The sequence below is a fragment of the Epinephelus lanceolatus genome, chromosome 18, assembly GCF_041903045.1.
Source record: "Epinephelus lanceolatus isolate andai-2023 chromosome 18, ASM4190304v1, whole genome shotgun sequence".
Classification (NCBI taxonomy): Eukaryota; Metazoa; Chordata; class Actinopteri; order Perciformes; family Serranidae; genus Epinephelus; species Epinephelus lanceolatus.
The window spans coordinates 9,206,595-9,227,454 of record NC_135751.1 but is presented as its reverse complement, the minus strand read 5'-3'; the positions used below and the strand labels follow the sequence as shown (position 1 = coordinate 9,227,454).

Below are 20,860 nucleotides of genomic sequence, written 5' to 3'. Positions count from 1 at the left end.
AAAGAATTTGATAAAATAAGCAGTCCTCCTCTCTCCTAAATTCTTGAGAAGTGACTTTTTAATGGTTGGAGCAGCTTGTATCAGACCTGCTAAGCTTTAACCCTACCCCTACTGGGCTGTAATGTACAGTACAGGCCAAAAGTTTGGACACACCTTCTCATTCAATGCGTTTTCTTTATTTTCATGACTATTTACATTGTAGATTCTCACTGAAGGCATCAAAACTATGAATGAACACGTGGAGTTATGTACTTAACAAAAAAAGGTGAAATAACTGAAAACATGTTTTATATTCTAGTTTCTTCAAAATAGCCACCCTTTGCTCTGATTACTGCTTTGCACACTCTTGGCATTCTCTCCATGAGCTTCAAGAGGTAGTCACCTGAAATGGTTTCCACTTCACAGGTGTGCCTTATCAGGGTTAATTAGTGGAATTTCTTGCTTTATCAATGGGGTTGGGACCATCAGTTGTGTTGTGCAGAAGTCAGGTTAATACACAGCCGACAGCCCTATTGGACAACTGTTAAAATTCATATTATGGCAAGAACCAATCAGCTAACTAAAGAAAAACGAGTGGCCATCATTACTTTAAGAAATGAAGGTCAGTCAGTCCGGAAAATTGCAAAAACTTTAAATGTGTCCCCAAGTGGAGTCGCAAAAACCATCAAGCGCTACAACCAAACTGGCACACATGAGGACCGACCCAGGAAAGGAAGACCAAGAGTCACCTCTGCTACTGAGGATAAGTTCATCCGAGTCACCAGCCTCAGAAATGGCAAGTTAACAGCAGCTCAGATCAGAGACCAGATGAATGCCACACAGAGTTCTAGCAGCAGACCCATCTCTAGAACAACTGTTAAGAGGAGACTGCGCCAATCAGGCCTTCATGGTCAAATAGCTGCTAGGAAATAGAGGGTACATCCTAAGATCCCTTGTTTTATCTGGCCATCAGACTAGAACCAGAGATATTTGTATTACTACCTTAAAGTAATATGAATAATGCTTTTTGCAGTTCTTCTCAAAGATAAGCATTTAATAAGCTGAAACTAGAGAATGTTTGGCATTTTTGCTAAAAGTGACAAAATGATCAACTGCTTGTCAAAATTATTGATGGATTAATCACTTTCCAGTAAATTATTCAATACAAATAAGAATAGAAAAATATTTTTTGTTTTGTTTATTCTTACTCTTTTAACATTCTGATGACAGAGCCAGTATGACAGATTTATTCTCAAATGACCATCAGGAGAGGTGGACTCCTCAAATACTGCCTGCAATGGCTCATCTGTTGTAAGTCCCAACAAGAAGAACACACTGGCTTGAGGAGAGCTGTGACACAGCATCCACCAAGGCAAATGTAAAAAATAATCTTGTTTTGATATCTGTCAGCGGACAGTGGAGACAGAACCTGAAACAGGCCTGCTGAAGCCTGACACTGTCTCCCAGTCCTGCAGGATCTGTTGGATCTGTCTGATTATTTCAGTGGTTGGATAGGTGAGGGAGCAGCACCTCTCTGTAACTACACTGATGTTTCCTGGCACTTGTAACACTCATTTAACGATAGGGTTGGCGTGTGATTAAAGAAACGCTCTTACTATTACCAATCACAGCGTAGGAATGATCAGGCTTTGATAACTGTGGCAGCTAAAAACAATCTTCATTTAAATATCTCTCCTCAATATATTCTGGGTTTTGAGGCCTCGCCCCAAGAGTTTACAACATGGAGAGGCGTAATATGGCCGAGAAGAGAAACTTCTCTGAGCTAGAAATGAAAATACTGACATCCCAAGTCCAATGTAACCAGCTGCTTCAATTTGGCAGCCAAAAAACGTGGCATCAAAGGAATTCGGAAAAGCAGTATGGGAGGAAATCGCTGCTGGACTCAATTAAACTCAAGGTTGATATATTTAAGTTATACATCAATAATATGCGCCCTGCGCAACAGGTCTGCTTCCATTTCGGGCATAACAGGTGGCGGAAGGGACACAGATGCACCACCTTAGAGCTTAGATCAGGCCCAAAAAATCCAGCCTGACCCCACCCGAGCCTGTGCATGTTCTGTCCGTACCCGGCCCGGCCCGTCCCTTTAACTGTAATTATAAGCCCAAGCCTGGTTTAAACCCGACATTTTAAGATACGAACGTGGACATTGAAGGTTGACTTGCTTCTTTCTTTCCATGGCAAGCCTTTGTCATGTGCCTCTTAAGTGTCGAGGTCCCCGTCTTTTTGTTGTCATATACCAGCATCATGCTGCACTTGGTACACTTGACAAAGCTGACACACACTGTCACCGTCGACAACTCACATGTGAGTGGCTAGTGGCGCCGTCAAGGAGGGGCCGCGCCCTGTGTTTGTGTGGAAATGACCATGCACCCAGTTATAAGCTGCATGCTTGTTTTGTGAATGAGGGCCATTAGCTTTAAAAAGAATTCAGATCCCTATACGCTTTTAGTTTTAGATTTCAATTTAAATGGATAAAACTGACCTTTCATTCTGCAGGTCAAGACAATAACCAAGCTATGAGGTCCAGGGAACTAACTGTAGACTGCAATAAAAATGTGGCAAGGAATAGATCAAGGCAAGTGTATAAAACAACTTCTATAGCTTTTAGCATTCCCGGGAGCACAATGGTACCAGTAATTGTGAAATAGAGGAAGTTTGGAACCACCACCAGGACAAAGTACCGTGCAAGAACAGCCTTAGCCAGGGAGGTAACCAAGTACCCAAGGGTCAGTCTTGAGAGAGCCTCAGAAGTCCTCTGCAGAGATGGGAGAACCCTCTCAGCAGCACTCCATTAATCAGCCCTTCATGTTAATGTGCCTGGCTAATACAATCCCTGCTGTGAAGCATTTTGGTGGCAACATTATGCTGTGGGGACACTTCTCAGCTGCAGAGGCAGGGAGACTGGTCAGAACTGAGGGAAGCAGCAAAATACAAAGAAGTCCTGAAAGGCAATCTGCTTCAGAGCTCATGCAACTTCAGACGTTATTGGTATTTCACCTTTCAGCACGTCAGCTACCCAAAGCAAACAGCTGAGAATATGCTGTAGAGGCTTTGGGATAAGTCTCTAACTGTCCTTGAGTGGACCAGCCAAAGCCCAAACTGAAAACACATAGAACAGGGACCATCAACTAGATTTGTCTAAGGGCCCTGTGGGGGCTGCGCTTTCAAATTATATTTTTTACATGGATGCATGATTATGTTTTAACATTTGAAGGATACATAACCCATGGCATCATTGGGTGTATTCTGTATGATGAAATGAGAGAACCATCATAATTATCAGGGGTGGACATTACTATTGCACCCACAACTAAAAGGGCCAAGACAGTTATAAATCTATTAGGATCAGATACTTCGGTGCTGTGAGGAAAAACTCCTCACTGCGTCATCAATGTGCTTGGATGGATTGATGAGCTGTGTGATCAGCAAACAGAGTTGTCCAAAGATGTGTTACTATCTTTATTTGACCTACTTGGTTTTGTCTGTTGCCCACAATAGTAAAATTATTTGTTGGTATGGGCTGCTTCAGTATCATCACCTGGTTGTGGGGACTGCGCTATGAGTTTTTCCCCATTCTTGCATTAAGACATGACCCAAGCAGCATCCCATTTATAAAAGATTTGTTTCAGTATCATTTATCCAATTCACACCTGCCAGCAACATCTGGGTTAATCAACCATTTTTTTAGCACAGTTGTCAGGATTGAGGACTTAGGCAGAGATAGACTGAGTGCCATGGTGTGTAGCCTGTGTGTGTTTATGTGCATGTTTGTGTGTGTGTGTGTGTGTGAGAGAGAGAGAGAGAGAGAGAGAGAGAGATTAAGACAGAAAGGGGAAGAGAAGGTGGAGGTTAAACCACTGCAAAATGTTTCTACACTGCTTTGTCACTTTTTGACAGTTGATGTTATTTTTTTCTTGTAGCCTAAGCTTACCAAGACTGGCATATCATAACCGCTAAAAGTAAGCTGATGGATGGATTTATAACATGTAAACCTGCAGGTCAACGGCACATTTTTGGGCATGGAAAATCCTTCCTTATAAAATTGTTTCCATCTCAACTGTTTTGGGGTTTGATTACTTGATGTCCTAAATACAGAATTAATATTCTGCTGGCCGGATGAAAAGCTTTGGCGGGCCAGATGTGGCCACCAGTTGACAATCACTGTGCGAAGAGTATCCTAAAGAATAACTCCCATCCTCTCTTCTGCCAGTTTGAGCCTCTAAGCTCAGGGAGGCGTTACAGAGTTCCTCTGGCAACTAAAAACGTGTTTAAGAAGTCTTTCATTCCAAGTGCTGTCACTATTCTTAATTCAACAAAGTGAATGAAAACTGTTGAAACCACAGAAATGAACTGTTTTAATATACTGTAATGGTACTTTGTCTGTGCTATCTTGCTCTATGTTTTATGTTCTTTATGTTTTTATGTTTGGTGGGCCAAAGACAAATTTTCACCTGGTGGACAATAAAGTTCTATTCTATTCTATTCTATTCTATTCTATTCTCATACTCGTACTCGTACTCGTATTCGTCGTCCTCCGCTTATCCGGGTCCGGGTCGCGGGGGCAGCAGCCTCAGCAAAGAAGCCCAGACACTCCTCTCCCCAGCCACTTCCGTCAGCTCTTCCGCGGGAACCCCGAGGCGTTCCCAGGCCAGCCGGGTGATGTAGTCCCTCCAGCGTGTTCTGGGGCGGCCCCGAGGTCTCCTCCCGGTTGGACATGCCCGAAACACCTCCCAAGGGAGGCGTCCGGAAGGCATCCTTACCAGATGCCCGAACCACCTCAACTGGCTCCTCTCGATGTGGAGGAGCAGCGGCTCTACTCCGAGTCCCTCCCGGATGTCTGAGCTCCTCACCCTATCCCTCAGGCTGAGCCCAGCCACCCTGCGGAGGAAACTCATTTCGGCCGCTTGTACTCGCGATCTCATTCTTTCGGTCACTACCCAGAGCTCGTGACCATAGATAAGGGTTGGAACGTAGATCGACCGGTAAATTGAGAGCTTCGCTTTCTGGCTAAGCTCCCTTTTCACCACAACAGACCGGTTAAGTGCCTGCATCACTGCTGACGCCGCCCCAATCCGCCTGTCAATCTCCCGCTCCATCCTACCCTCACTCGTGAACAAGATCCCGAGATACTTAAACTCCTCCACCTGAGGAAGGACCTTTCCCCTGACCTGGGGTGGGCAATCCACCCTTTTCCGGCTGAGGACCATGGCCTCAGACTTGGAGGTGCTGATTCTCATCCCAGCTGCTTCACACTCGGCTGCGAACCGCCCCAGCGAGAGCTGGAGGTCACTGTTCGATGGAGCTAGGAGGACCACGTCATCCGCAAAAAGCAGGGACAAGATCCTCCCGTCACCGAACCTGACACCCTCCACCACTCGGCTGCGCCTAGAAATTCTGTCCATAAAAGTTACGAACAGAACCGGTGACAAAGGGCAGCCCTGGCGGAGTCCAACCGTCACCGGGAACAGGTCCGACTTACTGCCAGCCACGCGAACCAGACTCATGCTCCTTCGGTACAGGGACTGGATGGCCCTTAGCAAGGGGCCATCAACCCCATACTATTCTATTCTATTCTATTCTACTGTGAAAGCAAAGAGAAGCTGTGTGTAACTGACCCTTTGCTAAGCCCCGCCTGTTTGTGGTGGTCCGTCAAGCTGTCGCAGTAAGCATGGAGCCCACACTGTCACTAACTGCACTCTCTGAAGAAATACCAAATTTTTGGAAAAACCACTAAGTGATTCCAGAGAGAAGCAAACAGAGGGATCTACTACTACAGGGGTCTATGTGTTTGAAAGGCATAACCACGATGTCAAACTCACTCAGCAGCAAAAACAGGTTAAAAAGATGAACATAGATAGAAGCTAAAGCTGAACTATAGGCTACAGATCACAGTGTAAAAGTGAACCACCACATCACTGGCAATCAAGACAGAAGACAATGAATTTAAATGGAAGCCGTTTCCATGTGTCATCGCATGTCATCGCACTGTGTGCAGATGAACAGTGTATGGCTTTCCCCTCCGCCAATGCCAGCTCCAGCACCTCGGCTGTCAGATGGGCGGGAGCTCCAGGGGATACCAAACACAATTTATTTGCACACACTGCAATGACAAACAGCTGGCTGAATAGCAGCAGCTTCCCTGTTTCCTTTTACTGGTTCCTGTAAAGCAGGATAGGTCTTTATTTGGTGTCATATACACTGAAAAACAAAAGTAACGTGTATACGTTCAGCAAGCTATAGCTTTAGCAGCTAGCTAGCTAATCCCACAATTTTCAGGGATTGATTTTGGTTTTGGAACAGGGAAGAAACCTATCTCCTTCCAACATCTCCAGGTAACAATACGATTATCAGACATGCTCTGGACACAACATTTTGCTAAAAATCCACAGAACCAGCCTGAAAATGAAGGAATCTGAGCAACTGCAGGAGCGTCTACTGAGTACAGCGTAGTGTTGTGTAGTTGTCAGACCTGTGACGGAGCTGGCCAATGCCACGCTACAATTGGCCATGCTATGATTGGTTCGCACACACTTTAACAAATGAAAAGACATTAACAGATTGTGTTTAGCTTCGTTAGCTGTTAGCTCTTTTAACTCAGAGCTGGTAGCCCCATCAGCCAACACACTACTGCTGCCCACTGGCTACTAACAGCTAACAGCTAACTAGCTCACTTCCCAGTGACAAGCGCTCAAAGAAGTGCTCCTGATTCGGTTGGTTATTTGCTAAGTAATAGTTAAACATAAAACTGCTTTTGTCACTGAGGTCTCTGTTCACATTGGGATATTTTTTTTTTTTTTTCTATGAACTTAACTAAAAGAAGCTGATTGACACTGGTGAGGAGGTAGAGCTGTGAAAGTGTACTCTACTTAATATACTTTACAGCTCAGCAACCTGATTTGTTGATTTCAGCCACAACAACTTGTGACTGGCCAGCCCTTAGCTAGAAACAGGTGATGTGTATTTAAGGGGAGGATCTAGAAGCAGGCTATAATATATAATGGATAGATGGAAATTAAAATAGTCAGAACAGGACATCCACAGCGACAAGACATCAAAGATGAGGTGCTTTTCCAAGCCAGAGGTGGACACTTTGGTGGCTAGTAAGTATTTTTCTTCTGCAGTTCTACAGCTAAGGGTAGAGTCTGGATTTGATACATGGATTTTTATCTCCTTAACTATCAGCAAGCAGCTCATCAACAGCTCATTTTCTTCTTAACCTCTATGTGGATCCATGTTTTGGGTAAATTTTAACAATTGATTTTGACAGAAACTATCTATACTTTAGTTTAAACATTTTTCAATGTAATTTGGATTTTTGGTGAAGTACAGAGATATTACCTAATGTATCTGTCTGCAGTGGAGACGTTTATCATCTTCACACAAGTGATCTCAGGTGAGATCCTACAGTAACCTAAAGCTCAAGACTGTAAAGATAAGCCTTGCTTTTAAGGGACATTTTTACTGTGTGTTCATTAAGTTCCATTGTATTATCAGAGAGTACAGCAGGTTCTGCCACTTGAGTTTGGCATGTTAGAAGAAGTGGTTGGGTGTCTTTCAGTTGTTAGCTTTTGGATTATAAAGGGTGTACCATCATCAAAGCAATTATATCTAAGTTCATCAGTTACACATCTTGTTCAAAATGTGCTACTTTATACTTATATTAACTCAAACAAGCTTAGATCAGAATGCAGGAGCTTTTAGGCTTTGTCTCTAACATCCAGATCATTATCAGATGTTTCACTGAGCCCTACGCAAGAATCAATATGAATATTCTCTTATTTTTGTTTGTATCCACAATTTGTAGTTATTTTGGTAGTACCCATTGATTTCTGGGATTCACCAGTGTTTTCTTATCTTTGCTCTGACCTTAGGTGAGAGAAAATTTAAAAAATACAAGTGGTTAAAGAGAGCACTCTTACCGAAAACCATGAATATCAAATAATCGCATGTAGATTATTATGTTTTAGAGTAATTACAATACTTGGATTAATACATTTGTCAGCTAGAGAAATACGACTGTACTTGATCCATTTATCCAAATTACTGTAATTTCAGTTACTGAGCAACCCTCTGTACATTTCTAAAGTACTGTCAAGTACATATTTAAAGTAATTTTACTTGAGTATTTTAATCTCATGAAACTTTTCACTAACTGCACTACACTTCAGAAGGAAATATTTTACTTATACTCCACTACAATTATTGAATAACTTTAGTAACTTGTTACTTTATATGAATTAAGATTTTTGCACACAAAACATAAGAAAATATATATATATATATATATATATATATATATATATATATAAGTGCAGCTGAAACAATTACTTGATTCATTAGAAAATTAATTGGCAACTATTTTGATAAATGTTTAAATTACTTTTCATGCAAAAACATGTTTTTCTTTTTTATTATTTTAATTTTTTGATTTAAAAATGTGTTTACATTTTTTGCATTAGGTACTTTTACTTTTAAAATGTGGTATGAGTACTTTTACTGCACATGGCACAACACCTGTCCATGTTTAGGGGCTGTTACCTATGCTAATAGGTTACTAATGATCAAGTGGGATTCATCATTGGGCACACCTTAGTAAAAGCAGATTGAGATGGTTAAGAATGTTTGGTGCAGTCGACTTCTCTTATAATTTCTCTTAATAGAAAATATAAGATAAATTTAAGAGAATGTTGCTACATGAGGCCCACTGTGCAATAAATGAATGGACTCCTTTGTATCTTGTTATTTGGTATGATGAAGTTAAACTGTCCACAACTCACACCTTTGTTTGCATGAGTTAGATGTGACCAGATGTAGGCGGGGCCTCTCATTTACTGGCAAATATAACCTCATACTCCTTGGCAAAACAAGAGGTGTGAGGTGTCATGTGCCAGATGGTGTCCGGGGCAGCATCTGGGCTGTTATAGTAACAGACATTTTCAGGGGCACTGGCTCAGTCCAAAAAAAGGAGAACTAATGACATATTCCCTGCTTAACAGTGTTGGGTGCGTTACTTTTAAAACATATTCCACTGTAGATTACTGAATACATACCCTAAAATGTAATTTGTTAAATATACACTTTTATTGCATCATGTACGCAAACCATGTAGGCTACCTATAAGCTGAGGACGTAACCACTTAAAAGTTGTTCTTTCTGCCTTTCTATGTTTTTACTTGCTAAACAAAAAACACAAGTTATATATTGTGATATATACTAGAAATTACATACAATATATCCAAAAATGGCGGCACGGTGGCGTGGTGGTTAGCACTGTTGCCTCACAGCAAGAGGGTTCCTGATTCGGGAACTGCCCATTGGTCCGACATCCCATCTTTCCGACCATATTAAACCCATTGTTCTGAAGTCCGTTCCGAAATCATTATGCTGCCCTGTGGTTAAGGTCTGGTTAGGTTTAGGCACAAAAACCACTTGGTCAGGGAAAGATCATGGTGTGGGTTAAAATGAAAAAGAAAGTGACAAACGCATAAGCTGTGAGCCTGCTCCGCCTCAAGCCTTTCCCAGCTGACCCAGAGCCGGTTGCGGCACACCATATGCCCGCCGCGAGCCATTCAGCACTGCGGACAGTCGGACTAACGGGATGTCGAACTAATGGGCTGTCAGACCAATGACATGGACCCCCTGATTCAATCCCAGGAGGGAGCCCTTCTGTGTGGAATTTGCTTGTTCTCCGTGTTTTCTCTGGGTACTCTGGCTTCCTCCCACAATCCAAAGACCTGCAGGTTGGGGATAGGTTAATGGGTGACTCTAAATTGCCTGTAGGTGTGAATGTGAGTGTGAATGGTTGTCTGTGTTCCCCACCTCTCACCCTATGTCAGCTGGGATAGGCCCCAGCTCACGTGCGCTGCATATAGTTAGGACACAGTGTTAGAGCAAATGAAACGAAACAAAGTAATCCCTTCAAGTAATCTATTTTTAAAGACAGTAACTGTATTAAGAATACCGCCAATTTAAAGTGTAACTGTAATGGAATATTTTATCATTTAAATACATAACTTTGTTATTTGTATTCCATTCCTTCCCATCCCTGCTGCTTAAAATGTACAGTTGAGACGTTTGAGAGGTTTTGAGAGGTTGATCTGAACAAAGATGAAGTTCTAGATAAAACGTATGCCTAAGCACTAAAGGAAGTTTAAATGAAATTGTTTATGAATTTTTATGAATATATTATTTTGAGTGAGAACAGAAAAAATATTTTGCAAGCATATATTAGCATTATTTTTAAGTAAGGAGGAAGTCCAGGTAGAGGAAGGTTATTTAAGTGTGGGAGTGGCCTATTTGAATCCATTTTGTTTGAGGCCATGCAGCAAGGTGAGTGTGTTTGCTGATCCTGTAAGTTTATTTAGCTCCTTTAACTTTAGCTTATATTGTAGTTATGCTATGTAGCGTGTGAAATAGAGTATGGTGAATGTTCTAGGAAAGGTAGTATTAGCACTGCTTCTACCTGGAGCTCGCATGTACAGAGCCTGGGTTTGGTTGAAGGTGGCAGTGCTGTTTGGGCTGAGAAAGCCATGCGTAAGTAAGGTAAAGGAGGTTATTGGGTTGGTGCAGGGAGAGGAGCAGTGAGACCTGGCATTAGGGAAGTCTCTGGGACGCTAGAGATTACTGTCTAGCCTCCTGGTGGTGTCGTGGGACCAACTAGACGAAACACTGGTGAAAGGAGGTTCCCACCCAATGACCCCAAAGGCATGCTAGTTATCACTGCTCATTGGTTTGTATAGTTAAGCCTTGCCATATTAGCGTGTTGATCCTTTCTCTAGAGCACAAACTTCTTGTGTTTATTTGAACTCAGAACTAGCCCAGCTAGTGACTGCTGTGAATAGGGCAGCTGACAACAAGGGAAAGACCATGTGACCGCTTGGAAAGACAGCTGACAGGAGGGAAAAGACCCCAAAGGTGCTGGCATGGGCTAGCAACCCATGGTAGCAGTGGTGAGGCCTAGCAGCCTTACTACAACCAAAATTAGCTACAGCCAACATAGGAAAAATACCCCAAGAGTCAGCGAGAGCAGGGGTGGAAGATGACTCACAGGTGGATTACACGATAACAGACATTGGAACGGACACGACTACGCATTGGATCTGTGACTCAGTGAAGGATAGGGGCACGGACCTATCCACCACGGCTAGAATTAGCAGCACTCAGGGCAAGGCGAGTGCATCTGTAGAGGATAAATGTAGCACAGTTGAGAACAAGATGCTTCAGGTTTGTCCTTGTGGCTGGCAGAAAGTAACATCAGTAAGAGGCCTCAGAACTCATCAGGAAAAGAAGAAGTGTGTGGCAAAGAAAGGGCAAAGTAGCCGCATTGATCAGTACTTCCTAAGAAGTCAGTCGAGTCAGTTGGACGAAGTCCAGCGGCAGGTAGAAAACCACAGTTCGCAGGATATCAGTAACGCTGCCACTGAGGAGGAGGAGGAGGGGGTAGTAAGAGAGGATGCAGGTGACAATGAGGCCAATGTGCCAGTCAGAGAGAGAACCATGGAGCAAAAGGTTAGAGTTAGATGGCCTAGGGCAAATGACAGTACAGAATGGGAGATAGTTAATAGAGATTTGTCAGTAATCTTAAGTAGGCTTAGAGGAAATGCAATAGAAAGGTTAGAAAAGATGGGAGATATAATTTACTCATATGGTGTAGAGAGGTTTGGGTTGCATGAGAGAAAGAGGAGTGAGAAGGTACAGTCAGGTAAATCTAGGCGGCAAAGAGAAATAGAGGAGCTAGTCAAGGAAAGGAGACAGTTAAAGGTGTGGAGAAAGGCTACAGAATAAGAAAGGGAGGGAATTAAGGTGTTGCAAGAGGAGTTGAGAAGCAGGCTAGCAGTTCTTAGAAGGGCAGAGCATCTCAGGAAAAAGAGGAGGAAGAAGGAACATGTAAGGACAGGTTCTTTCAGGGACCCTTTTAAGTTTGTTAAAGGATTGTTCAGCCAGGAAAAGGGAGGGTAGCTCAAAGCAGAAAGGCTAGAGGTTGAAGAATATTTGAGAAATACATATTCAGATTTGGAGAAGAATAGGATAGTAGGTTTCCCACCCGATATCCCTCCATTAGAAGGGACAGAGCATGAGATGGATGTCAGACCACCTAGGTGGGGAAGTTCAGGAGGTGGTCAGGCGTGCAAAGGCTTCTTCGGCCCCAGGGCCTAATAGAGTCCCCTACCGGGTTTATAAAAGTGCGCCTGATACCCTTAAATTTTTATGGAAACAGCTAAGAATAGTTTGGGAGAAGCAAATTATACCAAGAGCATGGCGTAGGGCAGGGGGTGTCCTCATTCCTAAGGAGAAGGAGTCTGTGGACCTTAGCCAGTTCCGGATGATTTCTCTCTTGAATGTAGAGGGGAAGATTTTCTTTAGTGTAGTTGCGCAGAGACTAGCTAGCTACTTAGAAAGGAATAGCTTAATAGATACCATGGTGCAGAAGGCAGGAATACCAGGTTTTTCAGGGTGTTTAGAGCATACTAGCATGATCTGGCACCAGATTCAGGCAGCGAAGACTAAGAAAAGGGACCTGCATGTAGTATTTTTAGATCTTGCTAATGCGTTTGGTTCAGTACCGCATAGCCTCATTTGGAGGGCGTTTGACTACTTCAGAGTGCCCCAGGTAGTTGTTAACTTAGTGAAAGCATATTTTCAGGATATTAGGTTGTGTCTAAGTACAGCAGGTTTCACAACAGGTTGGCAGAGGCTAGAAATAGGCATCATGGCAGGGTGTACAATTTCTCCATTAGCATTTACTATGGCAATGGAAGTAATCATCAGGGCTTCTAAGTGGGTGGTAGGTGGAGAGAGACGGCAGAATGGGTTGCATTTTCCACCAGTTACGGCTTACATGGATGACATGACACTGGTGACCACAACAATGCCATGTACAAAGAGGCTACTAGAGAAGGTAAATAAGAACCTCAAGTGGGCCAGCATGAAGATCAAGCCTAGTAAATCTAGAAGCATCTCAATACATAGAGGGAAGTTAAGTGATAGGAAGTTTGTCATAGATGATGAGGAAATCCCAACAATTAGGGAAAAGTCAGTAAAGAGCTTAGGTAGGTGGTACAATGTGGAGTTGAATGATCAGGAACAGGTGGTGAAATTTAGGAAAGATGTGGCAGAAGGATTGGATAGAATAGATAAATCTGAACTTCCAGGAAAGTTGAAGTTGTGGTGTTTGCAATTTGGGCTATATCCTAGGTTAATGTGGCCATTGTCAATTTATGAAATTCCAATATCCGTAGTGGAGAGAATTGAAAGGTCGGTTAGCTCCTATATTAGGAAGTGGTTGGGTGCTCCTAGGTGCCTAAGTAGTGTTGCATTGTATGGAAAAGGGATACTTCAGCTGCCAGTATCTAGTTTAACAGAGGAATTTAAATGTACCAAGGTCAGGACAGAGCTGTTGTTATCTGGGAGTAAGGACATGGTAGTTAGGAGTGTGGTTCCAAATCCAACCAAGGGGAGGAAGTGGAACCCACGATCAGGAGGCAGAGGCAGCTCTTAGGCATGCAGAGATTGTAGGTAATGTTCAGTTTGGCCGGGGAGGCCTGGGGCTTGGCTCAGGCAAACCGGTATGGAATAAAGTAGGTAGGGGCTACATACGATATGTTACCAACCCCCCAGAACCTAAAACTGTGGGTAAATGAGGACCCATCATGCCCATTGTGTTCACGTACCGCAACCTTAAAGCATATTTTGTCAGGCTGTAAAGTTAGCTTGTCACAAGGCCGATATACATGGCGACATAACCAGGTGTTGAAATGTTTAGCTGCAGGCATCGAAGGAGAAACGAAGACAGGTGAATTCAGAAGGTGTTAAGGATAGGAGTTTAGTAATTCAGTTTGTCCGTGAGAGAGAGAAACACAGAAGAGATAAGTTAGTGAGGAGGCAAGGGTGTGGCCGCCTAGAAGGTGCTTGTGATTGGGAAATGCAAGTAGATTTAGGGGGAAAGCTTGTTGTTCCCCAGGAAATAGTTTGTACCAGACAGAGGCCTGACTTAGTGTTGTGGTCAGTGAGTCAACGGATAGTTTATTTCATTGAGCTGACAGTTCCTTGGGAAGACTCAGTGGAAGAAGCCTATGAAAGAAAAAAGCTTAGATATGCAGACTTAGGAGCAGAAGCTGAGCAGCGAGGATGGAAGACTAGGATTTGTCCAGTGGAAGTGGGGTGTAGGGGATTCATAGCAAGATCAGCTGTCTCGCTCCTGGGGGAACTCGGAGTGCAGGGACAGAGTTTGAGGAAGACAGAGCACAAAATTCTTGTGTTTATTTGAACTTTAGGGAGAAATTATACCAGGGTTCCCACTTCTTAAACATCACATCAAAGGACTTTTCAGCAGCTATCCAGGTCCAGTTCCCTCAAATTATATTCAGACCTAGGGTGCATTAAAGAATCAATGCAGGTATTTATATTATCGGTGTAAGGATACGTGCCATGCCAAAGTACCTAACATAACTACCTACCGTAAAGAGAAACTAATCTTAAGTCAGCACCATCATCTGTATTCAGTGAAAAATACACAGAGTACTTAACTGAGCAACTGAAGGGGAAATGGGACACATACTCAGCAGTGCAGAAGCAATGTTGACTAATAGTGTTGTCATCCTTGGTCTCTTCTTCTCCCTTTTTTGTTGAGGGTGAGACGAGTTCTGGCCCGGCCTATTCAGATGTGAATCCAGGAAATGAGCTAAGAGGCTGTTGCTTAGGTAACATAACACGCAGCCAACAAAGCTCGGGCTTCCATCTTGTTGGAAACCACTGCTCTCCACATGGGAAATCAATGGTGCAGTAGAGCAGTTTTAAAGCTGATCATGGTGGGCCAAGATTCCATAGTGACTGAAACAAATAAAACACTAATTTACTCATGTCTGCAATATTTTTCTAACAGATACAGAGCCAGAGCTGAGGATGGTGCTGCTTGGGAAAGTCGGAGTTGGGAAGAGTGCTTCAGGAAACACCATCCTGGGCATGGAAAACATATTCCCCTCCAAGCGCAGTCTATCAGCTGTCACAATGAAGTGCCATGTGGAAAAGGGGAAAATTGGAGAACAAGATGTGGTCGTTGTTGATACTCCAGGGTTTTTTCACATTGACAGATCTACAGAGAATTTGGTGAAAGAGATCAAGAAATCCATCTCACTTGCCGAACCCGGTCCTCATGTGTTCCTGATTGTGCTGAGGATTGGGGATAAATACACAGATGAAGAAAAGGAAATGGTGGAAATCATTCGCAGTACTTTTGGCAAAAACGTAATGGATTACACTATGGTCTTATTCACCTTTAAAAGTAAACTGCAAAACACTGACATAGAAGAATTTATTCGATCAAATAAAAACCTCCATGACCTAATCTTACAGTGCAACTGGGGATACCATGTTTTTGACAACACCAACAAGACTCCTGAGCAGGTCACTGCTCTGCTGGGGGAGATCAACAAAAGGATTAAGACACCAGGAGGAGACTTCTACACCCCAGAGATGCTCCACAAGGCTGAAATTGCCTTACGGAAAAAACAGCAAGATCCAAAAGGAGAAGGAGCCCAAGCCAAGCTAGCCACCCTTCGAACTTTTGCTTTTTCTGGGATAGCTATCGGATGTGTAATGGGGTATCTTGCTGGTGGTGGTCAGGTGACGTCCACGGTAGCAGCTGCATTAGGAGGTGCAGCAGGTGGAATATTTGCAAGTGTAACAGCAGGTTTAGGGATACTTGCCAAAGACGGCATTGAGAATTGCATCACAAAGTGACTGATTAAGCTGATCAGACCAGTTCTTACATGTGAAAATAATGTAAAGTGGAAATCATGGTGGTGGAGCTTGTATTTTTTTTTTTTTTTTATTTTGTTATTTCCATATTTCTTTAACTTTTTGGTTTAATTTCGTTAAGTTTTTCAAATGTTGCGATCAGTGTGAAATTCTATTCAATTTTTTTTTTTTTTTTAATATTGGAGATGGCTGATGTTTATAGAGGCTCATGTCTCCAAACCTGGTTAAACAAAAGTCTTTGAATGTCCAGAAACTCGGGATGAAGTGACCCTTGAACAGATAATTCTAATACCAATAATATCACCTAGTTTAGATGAATGGAGAATATGTACATCATTTAAGCTTTAACATCACCACTATGTACTTAAAACCCTAACATCAGTACAGCAGGGGAGCGACAATAATAACCTCTCCTAAGGGAACGTAGACGTGGACTTGATTCTCAGCAAAGTTATAGCATATACTAGAAGAGTAGGTGTGCAAGACAAACCAATTCTTACAAATGAAAATACAGGCAAAATAAGGGAAAATAATGGTGGTGGACTTTGTATATATTTTGTTTCTTCAGTTTTTTGTTTTTTGTTTTGCCTTTCCATATAATGTTAACCAGAAGGCTGTTCACACAGTGGTCTAGTGGCTGACCTAAATGTTATGTTTCTAAAATAAAAAATAATATCACTGAGGTAGATTAATGTAGAATGCATAAAGCGTTTGGGCACTGACCTTCGCCTATGCCGTTGTGAGCATTTTTACTTCTGCGGTGGTGTGCCTGTGTCACTCTGCAGTTACACCTCCAAAACACTAGTCAGCGGAGGAGTTTTCTGTGAAGTGCTGTTAAGTTTAGTTGATTCAAAACACACATTTATCATGACTTAATAGAGAATAATAGAGACAATTTCAAACACAAGTACACAAATTGGCTTCACTATACAGTAACTCGCAGCATTCACAGACAAACGTGTTAATCCGGACACATTTTCTCCACAAATACAACATGCTAACGTTATTAGCACAAGCCTATGGCATTTTACATTGTATAAATTAGCCTAGCAGCTAGCAATCTTTTCATCCTCATATAAAACCAGGGACAACGACAACGTTTAACAAAGGTAACGGCACACAGTTTGGCTCCATTATAACTCACTGTCCTGTACAAAACACGTTTTCCAAACAAATACAAAATGCTAACGTTATTAGCGCCAGCCTTTGGCATTTTAAATTGTATAAATTAGCCTAGCGACGAGCGGAGATTTCCTCTACTCATATGAAATCTGGATAAATCCCTAAGTATAAATCCCTAAAGGATAAATCACACACAAGACTTAAAATGCTATTTTAATGGAGGCTTTATTGTCTTCACAATTTATTGTTTCTTATCTGTGAACTAAAAGTAAATACAAGCTCCGTTTCCACTGAAGGAAATGGTGTCAGTGTACAACCACAGACAAGGACGTCTGCATCACTGTGACGCGTAGTTACAATTCTGGGTGGTGCACGTCAGGCTACGGTTACGGTGTAGGCTCTACATTGACTTGGAGCCTACGCCGTAGCCTACGTGTCGATTCAACGCAGAACTATAAAATACATGTAAGTCCTCTTAAAGCCACAGTGTGTAGAAATAGATGGCGCACTCTAGTGGCTCACTGTTTCAAACACGTATTGCAACAACTGTAGCCGCTGTGTACCAAAAAGCTATTATAACACTGATGAAACCATGTCATCCGATACTACATGGAGTATTCATTCAGGCTCCTACACAGACACACGCGACGCGAGTTGACAAACCCCCTCCTCACCATGCTGGCTGTGTTTACAACGTAGGACTGTTGGGGCGGATGTAAATTGAAACAAACCAATCACGTCTTGTCCTTTGACAACTGACAAGTGGCTCAACCTCACACACCTCATCCCTCTCCTCGCATTACTGCGCCGCTAACAGCTGTTAGTAGCCAGCGGCACTACTGCCGCATAACAAAGTCCCAATCTTTGAGCATAATGCAGGACCATGTATTATGCAGCATCACAGGAGACGGAATCCTCGTCGCCAAGAAAGTGCAAAAGGGAATCAAAAAGGCAGCGTGACCAGCAAATTAAAAAACACAAGGGTCAGCACTGGGGTTGCCTTTCCCAGGTGGAGAGAGCTGCTGAAGGAGAAAGGTAATACAATCACAGGCCAGCGCTAACAGCGGCTAACAGCTAACAGCGGCTAACAGCCAACAGCGGCACTGGCCTGTGATTGCATTACCATTTTCCCTCAGCAGCTCTCTCTACCTGGGAAAGGCTACCCCGATGTGGGCCTTCGTTTTTTTAATTCGCCAGTCACGCTGCCTTTTCTATTCCCTTTTGCGCTTTCTTGGTGACAAGGATTCCATCTACCATGATGCTGCATATGCATGATCCTGCATTATGCTCAAAGAGTGGGACTTTGTTTCAAATCTGCCAGGGTAGTAGCGAAGCGCCTCTTGCTCCTCTCCTTCGGCTCCTCAGTCACGCAGTGCTGGCCTGGCTCTCAACGAAAATGCTGAAGGCGGTGCTGTGTGTTCCTTGCTGGCGGGTGTATTCTCAAGATGGCGAAATGTAATGGAACCCCACAGACGACTTACCCGCACAATGTACAAACAAATCCAAAATTCTCCTTTTGCGAGAATAAGTCAGATTATTGGTGGAGGTAATAGTACACCAGTGATGACATATTTATGAATGCAGACATCAATTTTTGCCAGTAAACAACTGAAAATGTTACACAATGTCCCTTTAACTTACAGTATAATAATGCCGTATGATACTTACCTGTTCCCTCTTGTACTTAAATGTAGGTACAGCGGAACGAGGGAGTAACAGTTGGAAATTGTAGAGAATGACTTAAGCTGTAAGTATTTTGTAAGTGCCGGGTACTTACAAGGTATTTTAAAAGGAAAGATTAAATAACTTATACTGTAAGTGTCTTAAAAGTACTAACCACGTACTGGGTACCTCTTAAGTAATTATCCCATAATGTGTTTCACAGTTGTGATGTGCTACCAATATGGAATATAGTCATAGATGGTGTACAAAGAAAAAAATGCTTTTCACTAATGGCGGTTGTGACAATAACTTCTTACAGGTGTCCCTTTGACAGGCCTGCCACACCCACACTCCAGGGATTTATTATGCCTATGTCTTGTGAAATGGATCTATACTTTTGAAAATTAGCTCCAAGCAGGTGTGTTCATCCAGCGATGCAGCAGCTCATAAAGGGCTGGCTGGAGTAGAAAGCAATCTCTCCTTTGTTACGTGCACAGATATGGGAGGCTTGTATCGTCATCTAGGACAAAACATATAAGTATTAATACAGTAATAGAGTACTGTAATTAGACAGTACCAACGAGGTATGTGCTGTTCTCTTCTTCTTACCACACTGTAAAAGTTGGAGTGCACACTGGCTGATATACTATCAGCTGTTTCCTCTTCCTACGCTCTTCTTATCCTTCACTTACACAGTAAGATTGGGGGCATTATAAAGTATCTTCTGTTTTCTCTTCTTACCCTATTCTTAATTTTACTTACACTGTAAGACTGGGGGTGTGTGCTGTGTTACTAAGTTTACACTTTTCTCCTGTTCTTACTCACGTATTTACACATAAACAACAAAGTATGTGCTATTCTTTCATTCTTATTTTCTACAGATATTGTCATGACCCTGGGTTTTTGTTCATATTCTGTTATCCTATGGACTTTATTTTGGAGTTTTCTGTTTGTGCTCCTTGTTTTTGTAGATTCTCTCTTCATGTGTCGTATGTGGTTTTACTCTCTGTCTTTATGTGTTTTCCTGCCTGTTTTCTGTCACGCCTGTCCCGTTAGTTCCTCCCCGTTCCCAAAGTCTTCTCTTCACACCTGTTCTGTATTAGTCTTGTGTGCTCCACCCTATTGTTCCCCTCCACTCCCTTGTTGTAAGCCAATCTCCATTTATCTCCTTTCGCCCATGTTCCTACTCCAGCTGTATCTCTGTCTTTCCTGTGTTCATCCGGTGTTCCTCCTGGGTGCATTCTGCTGTCGTTCCTGCATTCATCTTTGTTTTCAGGATGCTTTCAATCAGCTACATTAAAGCTTGGTTTTTGTTTGAACTTGTCTGTTAATTTGCAGTTGGGTCCTCCTTGAACTGACACGTACTGTAACAGAACAAACTGACCCTAGGATGAACAACATGAAGCAAGGAACACAAACAGAAAACTCCAAAATAGAGTCCATAGGATAACAGAATATGAACAAAAACCCAGGAACATGAAAGATACAGGTACAGACATGTTTCCTGACCTGTTTTATTCCAAATCACAATGAAGTAGACCACATAATAAATCCCTGGAATGTTGATGCAGCCTGCCTGCCAGAGTTTCATCTGCAATAAACTAAGGCAAACGTTGTTGTTTTTATTTTAGACTACTTCATCTATATGTAGCCTATACTGTAATTATTAAAGATGTGGCACAGGTTGTCATTGTTGTCAGCTGATCATACCCAGTACTTACAAAATATTTACAGTATATAATTTCTCCTTTCTTCTAAAATACCCTGTAGCTACACAGACCCTCCAAAATACTTACAGTATAAGTCAGACTCTACAATTCCTAAAAGTAACTACCTTGTTCTGTTGTACCTACATTTAAGTCGAAGAAGGAACACCAAAGCATTGGTGCTTGTTCATATGAGGATGTTACACTCTAAGTTAAGAGGACTTACCATGTACTGTAAGTGTCAGGTAATTACACTATAAGTGGTGGGCTGTATTGTAAGGTTGTACTTATGCATTTGGAATCACACTTGTAAATGTTTTTCTAAATTGTGACAATGTATTACCTATCATCTGTTTATGCTTAAACTGTATTGTTTTGTTTTATTTTGTACACAGGTCTTTCTTGATAACGAGATTCCAATCTCACTGAGGCTACAGGTTTAAATAAAGAATTGGATAAATACAATATTGGGTTTCATGGATTATGTTTCATATCTCACCTGTACCTGAGACAACATGCCTCCACTAACACAACTGTGTTTTTTTAATGCAGGCATGTTTTGGAACAGCCTCTCACTTTCAACTGTTTTTGCTTGATGTCCTGCATTTCAC

At 42.3% G+C, this 20,860-nt stretch overlaps 1 protein-coding gene across 1 annotated transcript; it reads left to right on the top strand.

The window, feature by feature from the left end:
- The first annotated feature begins 6,990 nt into the window (after nt 1–6,990).
- LOC117268963 (GTPase IMAP family member 7-like) lies at nt 6,991–20,714 on the top strand. Its single transcript, XM_033645757.2, has 2 exons — nt 6,991–7,103; nt 14,885–20,714. Exons 1-2 carry the CDS (start codon nt 7,061–7,063, stop codon nt 15,739–15,741), a joined length of 900 nt encoding a protein of 299 aa, XP_033501648.1. The 5' UTR covers nt 6,991–7,060; the 3' UTR covers nt 15,742–20,714.
- The last annotated feature ends 146 nt before the right edge of the window (nt 20,715–20,860 follow it).